At 52.7% G+C, this 13,041-nt stretch overlaps 1 protein-coding gene across 1 annotated transcript; it reads right to left on the reverse strand.

The window, feature by feature from the left end:
- Positions 1 to 614: 614 nt before the first annotated feature.
- On the reverse strand, positions 615 to 12,988 carry LOC108598039 (PHD finger protein rhinoceros). Its single transcript, XM_033293701.1, is given in 12 exon segments — positions 615 to 696; positions 932 to 1,852; positions 1,888 to 3,687; positions 3,722 to 6,297; positions 6,385 to 7,951; positions 8,051 to 9,519; positions 9,591 to 10,394; positions 10,460 to 10,676; positions 10,747 to 10,941; positions 11,016 to 11,605; positions 11,725 to 12,108; positions 12,494 to 12,988. Coding segments are annotated over 10 exon segments (10,083 nt in total). The 5' UTR covers positions 11,468 to 11,605; positions 11,725 to 12,108; positions 12,494 to 12,988.
- Between the last annotated feature and the right edge of the window lie 53 nt (positions 12,989 to 13,041).

Genomic DNA, 13,041 nt, shown 5'->3' on the forward strand with positions numbered 1-13,041 from the left:
CGCATTTGTTGTGTGTGTGTGTGTGTTTTTGTTTCTTGTGTCAATTTAAATAGTTAATAATAAATAATATATATGTTGTTAATGTATAGGTATAGGTATTTTTATGGAAGTGGGGGTAACTAACAGGCGACGACGGGTCGTAAATGAATCGAGCATTTTCATCTGATATTTAAGCTATAATAATTATATAGTTGTGTATATATAATGCGAATTCATTTAACTTTAATACAGTATTTTACAGTTACTAAGCTATGTATGCGTATGCATATTCATATAAATATGTATGTGTGTGTGTGTCTGTGTATCTGTGTGTGTGTGTTTTGTATATATATATTTTATATAATTCGCATTAAACAAAAATGTACAATCATATATTAGTATTACTTGATCTCTTGATCTCTGTCTGCATCTGCATGAGGCATCTTTATAAATACGTGGGCTATAATACATATGCAAAATATCCTGCATATGTATATAGTTAATATCTCGTGTGTACAACAAACCTTGCGAGAGAGATGGAGAGTAGTAGTAGTTGTAGTAGTGGATAGAGGAAAGGAAGAATCCAGAGAGAACAGGACACACAACTTACAAGCTAACTGTACAATATAAAAAATCTATCGTTGACCATTCGATCCGATCTTGATCTCCATGCCTAGTGGTGCTGTTACAAAACGTGGCAAAAGGCCGAGGCAGTTGCTTAAGTTGGAATGAAGTATAAGTATATGGAGAATATAGTGCTGGCTGCTGGCGGTGCTGTGCTGCGCTGTTGAATGTTGCTTCGCAGAATGAGGTGATCCGTTTCTGCGTTTATTGACTTATAGTCTAACTCACAGATTTTTGTTCACATGAAGTATACCGTTGCTGGTGCTCCTGCCGCTGTGCATTGCTTGCCAGTTGCTTTGTTGTATGTTTGTTGTGATGTGTTGTTGTTGTATGATGCTGTTTCAGGAGCTCTCGAGCCAGATCCACGCCGAGGGAAACAGAGTTGTTGCTATTGTCATAGTTCCCCACATTGACGCACAGCGGCGTCGTGGCACCCAAGCCGACCACGCTGCTTGCAGCGCTGTCTGGAACGCCTGCCGCCAAGCCGCCCGCACCGCTATCCGGGAACGAGGTAGAGTCATGCACATCGGCGCTCTTGCTCGAGTCTATCACTAGGCAGGGCGGCGAGGGTGTGCCGCTGTCCTTATTGAGCAGCGCGGGCGAAGCGTTCGCATTCTGTGAATGCGGCGTAAAGCTGTTGAGCAGCAAGCTGCCCGACGGCGAGGCGCCCACCAGTGGCAACAGCGGCAGATCTGTAGGCGCTGCAGGTGAAACTGTAATCGTCGCCGCCGCCGTCACCGCTGGCACTGGCACTGTCTCCGATTTGGCGCCAATCACGTAGCCACCGCCTGCTGAAACGCGCGCAATCTTCAAGCGCAGCGGCGCCTCTATGGGTGCAGCTAGTGGCTGCTGCTCCAGCGTGCTTGCCGCCTCCGGCTTGCGCTTACCTATGCGCAATATAAGCTTGGGCATGTCTCCGGGCGAGTCGCTGGCTGTGTTCTCGATGAGCATCGTGGTCATGGAATTGCCTTGACAATTGTTGAGCAGCAACTGTTGCTGCTTGAGTCGCTTCTTCTCCTTTTTGTCCTTCTTCGGCTTGTCCTTTTTATCCTTTTTCGGCTTGCCGGACGACTCTTTGCCCAACTTGTCGCGCTTCTTCTTTACCTCGCCCTTGTCAAAGTCCTGCATAACCTTCTTGCGATAGTTCATCGAATCGCGCTTAATCTCCTCCAGCGTGGGCGTGCTGTAGTTGGTGGTCAGACGCTTCTTGGGCGGACACGCTCGTCGCGTTATCTCATAGCTGTTGTTGCTGCTGCTGCCCTCCAGTCGCCGGGGCAGCCATGCAGTCTGCCCTCCGTCCCGCGCATTTTGCTCTTCATCTTCGAGTTCTGATGATCATCTTCGCTGCCCTCCAACGTCTTGCTGCGTCCACGTCGCTTGCCTGCGCTGCTGGCAGCGCCCGTCTTGCCATTGTCATTGCTGCCCGAACTGCAGGCGCTGCGCCGACGTCCTTCATTGCCGGCGCCTGCTGCAGCTGCCGGCAGCAGCTGCTCATCCAGACCCGCATTGGCATCCAGAGCGCGCAGCTCGCGATTGCTGGCGTTCTTCTTGAAACGCTTCTGAATGGCGGTGGCCAGCTGCTCCTCATCCAGTTCGCTGGCATCCGACTTGCGCAGATTGTCCAAGGGCAGATTGTCCGAGGCCGCGGGCAGATCACATGTGAGCTCATCATCATTCAGCGTATCCTTCTGCACCACATACAAGCTGAGCAGCTCCTTCTTGCGCATGCGTCGCGAGTTGCCGCTCACGGTGGACGCGCTCGCTACTGTCGCTGTCAGCTGGGCCGTCACCGTGGTCTGCACGGAATTCGCCTGAGCCAAGCTGGAAGTGGACATGTTGCTGTTGTTCGTATTGCCATATTGCAGATCCGGATATGCCAGCGGTCCTTTGATCTTAAACTTCAGCTGGTTGCGCGAATCCGACAGCGACGCTTTGGTGGTCAGCGTTGTGGTGTCCGAGTCAATGGACACCTCCTCGGAGGTGGCCTCCATCGAAGCCTCCAAGGGCGGCACTACCAGCTCAGAGATGTGCGCATTGCTGGACAAACTGGGCGCCGACAGATTCGCTTCCGTCGAATGCAACGCACTGTTGAGCAAGCTGCTCGATGCTGTCGGCGTCGGGGCTACTGTCGCTGCTGGCGTGGGCACCACCACTGCAGTGGCAGGCAGCTTCGTGGGCGAACTGTTGTTGTTATTATTGATGTTGTTGTTGTTGTTGCTGTTGCTGCTGCTGGTGGTGGTGGTGCAGGTGGCACGCAACGCCGACTGGAACTGGCGCTCATCCTCCTCGTCGAACTCGCTGAGCGTCTGATCCGCAGTGCCCGAGTCGAAGGCGCCCAGCAGATTGTTCTGATAGGCCTCCTGCGAGGCGGTGCTGTGCGGCGCCTCGAAGCTCAGATTATAGGTGCGCATGTCCACGGGTCCAGGCAGCACGGGCTGCACTATGGCATGCAGCAGTGGATTCGAGGCAGCGGCGCTCGCTGACTGGGACGAAACGGGCGGCACTGGCGGCACTAGCGGCTGCGGTTTATGCTGACGCGGTTTGCTGGCATAGCTGGTAGTGGGCGCGGCATTGGGCGCGCGCAGCTCAAAGCTGCGTCGACGATCGCGCAACGACTGCAGATTCTCCACGCCGGGGCCGGACAGCTCGTCGTCGTAGTTGTTGAACTCAAAGGGCGTGCCCACCAGATTGTTAACAATGTGCGTATTGCTGCCGTAGTCCGCCATGGGCGGCGGCAGTGGCAGAATGGCGCTGACAGTGCTGCCGCCTCGACCACGACCTCGCCCACGACCACGACCACGTGAGCCTGCATTGGCGCCACTGCCGCGCGGCGCACGCTGACGCGGCTTACCCGCCAGGGTGTGCGTCAAGGGATCGTACTTGGCATTGTTGGGCGGCATGAGCGTCGCCGGCGTAGGCGTTGTAGCTTGCGGCGGAGGCGCCAGCAGAACCGTCGGCTGTCTGGGCGATTTGCCTGGCGACTTGCCCTGCGGCAGCTGCGGCGACTTCTGTTGCTTCATCTGCTGCTGCTTGCTGATTGCGCATTCTCGAGCTGTTGCGCTTTTGTGGTGAGACAGAAGAGTCCTTCAGCGGCATCGGCAGGCTGACTGGCACTTGCACTGGCGGCGTTGGCGGCAACATGCTGGGCATTTGCTCTGCACAGCTGCCCAGGAGCGTGGTCGGATATGGCGGCATGCTGCCATCCACGGGCGACTGCAGCTGGTATGGCGTTGGTGCTAGGATGGGCGTGGCATAGGGCGTGCCAGCATAGGCCGGCGGCTGCTGCGCTGAAGCGTTGTTGGCATAATCTGTGGGCTGCTGCATCAAAGCTGCCAATGCTGGATAAATGCCGCCATTGAACTGACTGTTGGGCGTGCGCTGCTGCTGCTGCTGCTGATGCTGAGTGGGCGTGGTCTGTTGCTGTTGCTGCTGATGTTGGTGATGCGGCGTTGTGTTGCTGTTGTACATGCCCAAGGCATCGATGCCATTGACGAGCGGCGTATGGCTGCCGAAGCTGTTGTTGGCATTGTTGTTGACGCTGCTGCTGTTGACAAGTGTTGCCGCTGTGTTTGTCACCGCCGCCGCCGCTGCTGCTGCTGCTGCCGCCACTGCTGCTGTTGCCGCATAGCTGTTGTAGTAGCTCTTGTCCAGCTGCTGGGCCAACTCGCTGGGCGCTTGGTCATTCGACTCCGACACGGAGCTGGGCGAACTGCTGCGTCGCGCTGCTATCAGATCGTTCTCATTCCAGCGCTGCATGCGTCCAAATGGCGATTGCATGCGCGTGTTGTCATCATAGTCGCTCAGCTTGTTGTTTATGCTGCTGCTGCTGCTGCTGTTGATGGGCAACGTGGCCGGCTGCACGGGCAGTGTTGCGGCTGTGGCATAAACGCTCATATTATTTTTCACCGCTGCCGCAGCCAGGTCCACAAAGTCGGGAGCGGCAGTGGCCGTGGGCGTGAGAGCAGCGTTGGGTGTTGCTGCTGCTGCCGTTTGGCTGCCGTTGCTGGCGGGCGCCTTGAGCAGCTGTTGGTGCGCATGCGGCGAGGCCTTCTCCATGTAGTTCACATAGTTCATGCTGCTGTAGCCCAGATTATTGTTGACTGCGTTGTGCGGGGTTGTGGGCGTGGCATTGGGCGTATTGGCTAAACTGTTGCCGTAGCTTCCACCGCTGTTGGCCGTCATCGGCGAGTCCTTGATTGTCAGCTGACTGCAGACAGAGTTGGGCGCCGAGTTGTTGTACAAGCAACTTTGTTGCTGCTGCTTTGTTGTTGCTGCTTGCTATTGCTGCTGCTGTGTTGATGTTGCTTCTGTTGTGTTGTCTTGCACATGTATGATATCCTCGGGATCGGCTGCATTGTGATAGGGATAGACAGAGGGAATGGCGGGTGTGGGCGGCATCAGATCCATGGGAGGCTCCTTGCTTTCCTTCCAGCGGCTTTGCGCTTTGGTCTTGCGCAGTTTCTCCAGCAGATTGCGAGTGGCCAGCGCGTTATCCTCTTCGGAGATAAGTTTGCTGCTGTTGTGGCTGCTGCTGAGGCTGCTGCCGAGCAGCTGAAGCGGCCCTGAGTTGGGCGGATTGAGCACATTGGCCACGCTGCTCAAGCTGTTGACAAAATGGCGGGCAAACTTGCTGTCTTCCATTTCCAAAATGGTGTCCACTATGGGCTGATGGGTGACATCCAGCTCTAGCGGAACTATAGGCGCCAGCTGCTCTGTAGGCGGTAACAGCGGTGTAGGCGTGGGTGGTGGTGGTTGCTGCTGCTGCTGGAGCTGCGCCTGCTGCTGATTTTCGGCAGAGTTGGAATTGGAATCGAGCTCTATAATCTCAGGCGGTTCGGGTGGTATCACAATAACCGCTGGCGAGGATGTGGAGGCGGAGTATTTGCTGGCATTGGCAAGCATCTCGTTTTTACGCTCCTCCTCCAACTCGCGTGCCATTTCCATCTCATTGAGCAAATGCTGTGTATGATGCGTATGCTCCTCCATCTCATCCTCATCACGCGTGCGTCGGCGACGACGTCGCCAGCGACTGCTGCGCCTACGATCGCTTAAATCGCTGCCCGCTGCATCATCGGACAATTCATCGTTGGAAGGCGTCGGTGTGGGCGAGGCGGGCAGCGGTGCCGCTGGCGGCCGCTCATCAATGTCTGCTGACAACTCGGCCAGTTTACTGGCATTCGCCGACATCTGTGTGTGCGTGGGTGCGGTGGTCAGCTCCTCGTCTATATCCATTGGCTGTTCGCCAGCCTCGCTGCCGGCATCAAAGGTCGAGCTCTTGGTTGGAGGCTCAACTGGTGTTGGTGTTGGTGCTGCTGGTGGTGGTGCTGCTGGCACTGTTGGAGTTGGCACACGCGGTTTGGGTGGCGGCGTGGGCGTTGACGTCGGCGTAGGTGTAGGCGTCGGTGTGATCGTGGCATTGTTTAGCTGCTGCTGCTTCTTGTCAAGCATTTTATCCAGCGCGCTGCTCATGCGTCCCGTGGCCGCCTTACGCTGCGCCAGCTCATGCTCCAGATTGGGAGTGTTCTTCTTGGGCGACTCCGCGCGTGACTTGCGCCTGGAAGTGGGCGTGGCAGCCATTGGCTTCTCCGGACTTGCCTTCACCGGCGTTGTTGTCGCTGGTGTTGACGCTGGCGTTGGGGTTGGCGGGCGTGACTTGGAATTACGTGTGGAACGTTTGCCCATCTCTGGCGGTGTCTGTTTGAGGAGCTCATCCAGCGAGGATTTGCGTCGCTTCTGCTGCGGCGTGCTTGCCGGCTCTGCTCCTGCTGCTGTTGGTGGCACCGGCGGTTTCTGTGGCGTTGTCTTTGGCGATTTCTGCGTAGAATTACGACGACTGCGATTCGCTAGCGTTGCTGGCGACTGCGCTGGCGGCGGTTTCTCCACCGATTTGCGTGGCGAGCGCTTTGGCACTGTAGAGTTTGTTGTTGCTGCTGTGGTTGCTGTTGTTGTCTGCTTGGGCTTCTCAGGCGTTGCATCGCTTTCGCTATCAGAGTCGGAGCCACTGCCGCTGCTGGAACTGTCGCTGTTGGTACTGGAGGAGTTGCTACTGCTGTCGCTGTCGCCAGAGCTGGAACTGGACAGATTGGGCGGCGCTATGCGTCGTTTTACAGACGTAGCGACATCCTCCTTGGATTGCCGTCTGCGTGGCTGCTCCTTAAGCAATGAGGCACGTCGTTGGGCCGGCGGCGTCTGCTGCTCCTTGAGCAAGGAGGCGCGTCGTTGAGACGGCGGCGTTTGCTGTTCCTTAAGCAAGGAGGCGCGTCGCTGGGTCGGCGTGGTCTGCTGCTCCTTGAGCAATGAGGCGCGCCGTTGGGTTGGCGTGGATTGCTGCTTGGCTGCCTGCGCTTTATTCGGCGTGGTGCTGGCTGTTGCTGCTGCTCCTTTGCTCTCCACATCCTTTTCGCTTGCCAGCTCGCTACTTGCCTCTTGACTTGGCTTGCCAAGTGCAGTGCCCCCGCTGTTCTTCAGCTGTTCGGCTGCCTTTTTAGCCGCCTTGCGTTGTGGCACATATGAGACGGCAAAGCTTTGAAGTCTGGCCAGCTCATTGGATTTGTTTGCTGGCAGCTTTTCCTTTTCCTTCTCCTTTTCTTCCTTCTCCTTAGCTTTTTCTTTTTCTTGCTCTTTCTCCATTTCCTTAGCCTTTTCCTTTTCTTTTTCTAGCTCCTTCTCCTTGGTCTTTTCTTTTTCCTTTTCATTTTCTTTTGTCTTCTCCTGCTCCAGCTTCTCTTTTTCCTTGTCCTTATCACGCTGCACCTTGGGCGGTCTGCCACGCTTACCGCGCTCTGCCGTAGGCTCTGTCACCGTCTTGCCCGCCGTAGTCTTCTGCTGCTGCTGCTCCTTGGCGCGCGTTCTTTCAACATCTGCCACCCGACTGGAGTTCTCCTTCGCTTTGCTCTTGCCGCTACTCGCAGCACTGGCGCTGGCGTTGGACTCGGGCTCTCGTAGACGATCTGTAGCATCGGGCAGCGTGTTGGTGAGGCTTGTGGAGATTCGCATGTTCTCGGAGGCTTTCTTCGCTGCCTGCCGTTGCGGCACCACCAGCAGATCAACCGCTGCAAAGCTGGACTGCAATGCGCTGCTTTTTGCTTTGGTGCTGGCTTTGGCTTTGTTTGTAGTCGCTGCTGCTGCTGTTGTTGTTGTTGGTGTCGTCGTTGTGGCGCTGGTGCCTGGCACAAACTCCTTCATGGCTGCCTTGGTGCGTATGGTCTGCTGATTTTGTGAATCGCTCACGTTACTCTCCGCTGCCGCATGCTCTTCCTCGCCACCGCGCGCTTCTTCATGCTCTCGCTCCGGCGCGCTGCTTGTGGAGCTTTCCGAGTCCGAGTAACTGTTGTTAATTTGGCTGTTGCTGTTGGCCGTTTGCTGTTTATTTTTGCAGGCAACATTAAGCTGCACAATGGCAACTTGGATTGTTGGTTGGGGCACGTCCAGTGCTTGACAGCTCCACATTGATGATGTTGTTGTTGTTGTTGTTGAGGTTGTCTTTAGAGGCAACAGCTCTTCACTTTCATCACTTGAGAGACTCGCAGAGTCCTGTTGTCGCAGCTCCTTGTCCATTTGTGCAAGTCCTCGTGCTGGCGTCGTTGTCGCTGCTGCTGCTGCTGTGGACAGTTTTCTTTTCGCTGTTGTTGTTGCTGCTGCTGTTGTGCTGGGCTTTGACTTAGTTGGCTGCATTTTGGCAGGTACTTGGTTTTTACCGACACGCTTGGCACGCTCACGCTCGCGTTCCCGTTGCCGTTCGTCAGCATCGTCATCCTCGCTGGAGCTACTACTGCTGCTGTTGCTCCGACTGCTGTTGCTGTGGGCATCACCAGTCGCTGCAGGCGTACGCGCAGCCGCTTCACTTTGACGTTGCCGCTGCTGTCGCTGTTTCTGTCGCTGATCAATGCTGCGGGCGTAGGTTTGCTTGCGTGCGGCCTTGCTGCCAACCCGTTTGTTTTTAAGGCTGCCGCTGGCGCTGGCGGTATCAGAGCCAGAGTTGCTGGCGCTGCCAGAATCGGAAGAGCTGCTGCTGCCACTGGCGCTGCCACTGCTACTGCTGGCACTGCCATGCGCCGAGCTGGAATCAGCCGATGATGAGCTGCCGCTAGACGTAATGGCGGACGTGACTTTGGTAGTTGTTGTTGCACCAGTTGCTGTTGTAGTTGTTGCTGTTGTTGTGTTTGTAGCGCTCTTTGAGGCACGCCTCCCCGCACACGGCATCGCCGTAGACGCCGCATTTGACGCCCGCGGCGAGCCACGTGGCTTGGTGGCTTTGTTAGCCGTTGTTGTATTACTTGTTATTGCACCATTGTTGAGTTTCTTATTGGGCGAGCTCTTGTTGGCCACCGTCTGCCTGCGTTTGCTAGGCGACGTTGATGACGACGTTTGCAGCTTTCCCATGATCTGCTCGAGTATATATTCTAAGCTCTGATACTGCGCCGGCACAGTTTGCTGATCCGATGAGCTGTAGAAGCGATCGTACAACGTTGGTCCATCATTAGCATAAATAATGGCCTTGGTATCCAATTCGGGACGTTGCTGCTGCAGCTCCAACTTATTGTCCGTTGAGCTCGGCTTTAGGTAGCGCTCATCCAGCACGCTCAGCTGTTTGTAGAACACTTGTTCGCGCAGCTTAAAGAGTGAGCGTGATAGCTTCTCACGTCGACTGACCATGTAGCAGAGATTACGCACACGCTCGAGATCCTGACGCAGATGCACCACCAGCTTATGATTCTCCAAATCCTGTTGTTCTTGTTTGCGTGCCAGCATTTCCACATCCTCAGACTTGGGCGGTATTAGTTCGCGATTGTGTCGCGATTTACGCTTCAGTTTCCAATAGTTATAAATGGCCACAATTGCATCCTCATCCACATCAAACAAATGACAGCTTATGTCGTTGATATTCACATGTTTATCAAACTCAGCTTCCACCTCCTGTGACAAAAGCAGAACAAAAACCCAAATAACAAAATAAAAATATTAATTTTAAATTACTAGACACTTACTTGCAAGCGCTGCGCACGCGCCTCGTTGCGCTCCTCGGAAGTTAATTCATGTTTGCGATGATTTTTGCGCCTCCGATGCTCATCACCCTTGGAACTACTTGTGCCATGCTCATCGGTAGCGGCGCTACCGCTCCTGGCACTTGCGGCGTATTTATTGCCTTTTTGCATACAGCTGGAGGAAGCCGTTTTATTTCCTGCGCCGCCTTCCTTTTTGCCTTTGCTCATGCTATGCTTTTGGCAATAGGAGCGCAGCTTGACGCCGTCCTCAACGTTGCCCTCCTCAATGATGGCGCGCATTTCCAGTCCGTGCTGAAAGGCACAGGTTACATGGTATGCTGTCTTGCAGGTCTTTACTGAACACTGTATGCAGCTGCCGACGCGCTCACGACAGAGGACGCATATGAGTTGCCAGCGACTATGCGGAATGCTTGAGATTTTTGTTATGGGCTCCATGCGATCCACACAGCCAATGCTAACTTCGGGTATCCACAATGCACAGGAGACATGCGCCCAATGCTTGCCCGATTTGCTGGACTTCATGGCACCACCTTTGTTCGGACAGAGCACGCAGTCCGGCTTTATGCCAATGTCGCAGGTGCGACATAGCCATTGGCCAGATGGAATCGCTGTAATGCCATAGCAGGCCTGGTGTACGCAGATATTGCAATTATCACAGAATACCATTTCGTTGGCCTCCTCAGAGTCGGGCGAGCGACAAACATCGCAGATGACATTCTCATCATACTCAATGCCCAAGCCCTCCTCCTGCTTAAGTATGACCTGAATTTGTTCCCAGCAACGCACCTGTTGGCCATGTCATTAGAGGTATATGCATTAAACTGTTTGTTATGCCCTGAATTAAGACCTACCTCGAGTTCCTCGATGACTCGCTCGAATTGCGTTTCGTTAATGGGAAAGGCGCCGCATTGGGCCCGATCGCTATTATAGAGACGCAACCAGGACTCATCAATGGGATCAATATCATAGGCACATGTGTTCTCCGCCAGTGCAACAACATTCGTCAGACAATGCAAGTCCGGCGAATAGTGCTCGTCTTTGGTGATGCGCAGGAAACGATTTTTTGGACTGCAATTGCAATTCAAGTATTGAACGTATTATAGTCAATCAATGATTGATTATCTTGCGCTATACTCACAGTTTAAAGTCATGCGCCGGCGTCACTGTTGGCTCCGACAGCATATAAACACATGGCTCTGGCAGCGAATCCGGATTGACAGGCACCTGGACGCCCTTTTCCCATTCCTGCTTCCATTGATCAGTAACAATTAGATACTCGTAGTTGGCCAATGGCTCCGAGTCGGGCAATTTCATTGCGCTTATGAGATCCTTGCTGTAAATTAAAAAAGTTCACAAAATATTATATCATCATTTACAAAGGGGGCGAATATCAATTATAATAATTACCGATAGAGTTCAGCTGGCGCTTCTGTTGAGCTGCGATTATAGATGCTCGACATTTTTATATCGGCCACAGAGCGCGCTTGCCACGTGCTGTTGCTTCCACCGCCGCTGCTATTATTGTTACCGTTGCCGCTGTTGCTGTTTCCGCTGCCGTTACCCTGCGATTTACTTTTACTGGCCGACTTGGCCTTGGCCACTTGCTTTGTTGTTGTTGCTGCTGATGTTGTTGTTGTTGATTTTGCTTGCCCGTGATGTTGGTCTTGTTGCTCCGCCGTCGAGCCAGTGGATTTCGCTGCTGCTGTTGCTGCTGCTGCTGCAGGTGCACCATTGGGCGGCCGACCTTTGCGTCGCTTTGTGGGCGGCGGTTGCGGTTCAACATCTTGTCGCTGCTGCTGCTGCGGCGGCTGCTGCAGCTGCTGCTGCTGCTGGTTACCGCGTTTACCTCTTTGTGACATTTTTCATTGGTGTTGTGTTTTGTGAGTTTCTTTTTCTTTGTGTGTTTGTTTAGTTTTCTTCTGGCGAACCTCGGTACGGTTCAAATTGTGCTGCTTTAGAGCTTTTGCGTCTGCTTCTAGTGTCAGCCTAAATGCGACCTGAAGCAAATTGAAGGTAGAGAGAGAGAAAGTAAGAATTGGAGAGTGCGCGTAATGGGGGGATTTAGTCAATACTTTAACATGAGATGGTGCGGCGGTTACGCAGGATAAGTACTTACTACATGCTTAAGGCCACAACTGGCGACACCACAACCACACCGCCGGCTGTTGTTGTTGTTGTGCTATCCTTATAATATTATTATTGTTCTTGTTGTTGTTGATATAACTATTATTAATGTTGTTGTTGTGCTGCTGCTGCTGCCGCCCGTGTAACATGGACGCCGCTGCCGCTGCACCAGCACTATTTCCGATTAGCGCCGCCACTTTGCAGTCTGTGCCGTGCACCAGCTTCTAGCAATAATGCGTCCCTCCCGCTTTTGTTTTCGTATGTGTACTTGTGCTTCTCCTCGCTTTTGCTTATTTTGTTTTTGTACGCACTTTGCCAAGAATGTGTGTGTTTAACAGTTTATTTTGTTTTTAAGTGTTCACTGGTCGATTCGACTCTGAAATACGCGCCCAAAACGATACGCAATTAGTGAATTTTCTAATTACTAATTCTAACTTATTGGTTTGCAAATTTCATGTACATTTTCTGTGCGTTTTTCGTCACAAAAAATACACAAAAAAAGACTGAAACTGGGGAGCAAAAGGAAAATAGAAAATCGCTAACTCCTCTCAAAAGCTGTTTGTTGTGAGTGCAAAAACACCAAATGCCATCCCAATCTCCATCTATCTCACACGCACGTTTTAAGGGCGCGCGCTTTATTGCCATAGGTGCGAGCGGGATGCAGGTGTCGCGAGTTTCACAACTGTCAGCTTTTGAGTGTATGACTCTCTTCCGCTCTTCAGCGCTCTGCTCCCTCTCATTCACATTCGACGTTTTTGCACCTTTTTTTCCTGCTTTTTATTGTAGTTATATTATTTGTTTTTGGAAATTGCACATTTTGAAATTAAATTTTATATGGTGTCCGTGCCCGCTGGTTGGCATTGTAGACACATTTATTGCTTTGTTTAGCTTTTCTGCTTTTGCTTGTCGCGTTCAAGCGAATTTTGATTGGATATTTTACTCTGGGCTTGCTTTTTGCCGCCGCAGACACACACGCGAGCACTTGTTATTGCTAGAATTATACGCACGAGTTATTTACGCGTCACGATTTATATTCACACGCGTTTTGCGCAATTGGCATATTGTTTGCGACAAATATGCAACTTTATTTGGATTATTTACAAGATTTTCTTCTCGGTCTCCTTTTCTACGTCTGCCATTTTGCTTTTCGATTAATTCCACGCGATAGATATCGATGTCTTGAGCAGAGATTTAACTATCGTTACTCTGTTACTGATAACAGATGCTTAACATAACATGAATGGTATAGCTACAGTTGCCAACTTGAAATAAACAAATCTTTAAAGTCGGTTTAGCAAGTGTCCGGTGC

The sequence above is a fragment of the Drosophila busckii genome, chromosome 3L (genome assembly GCF_011750605.1).
Source record: "Drosophila busckii strain San Diego stock center, stock number 13000-0081.31 chromosome 3L, ASM1175060v1, whole genome shotgun sequence".
In the NCBI taxonomy this organism is placed as follows: Eukaryota; Metazoa; Arthropoda; class Insecta; order Diptera; family Drosophilidae; genus Drosophila; species Drosophila busckii.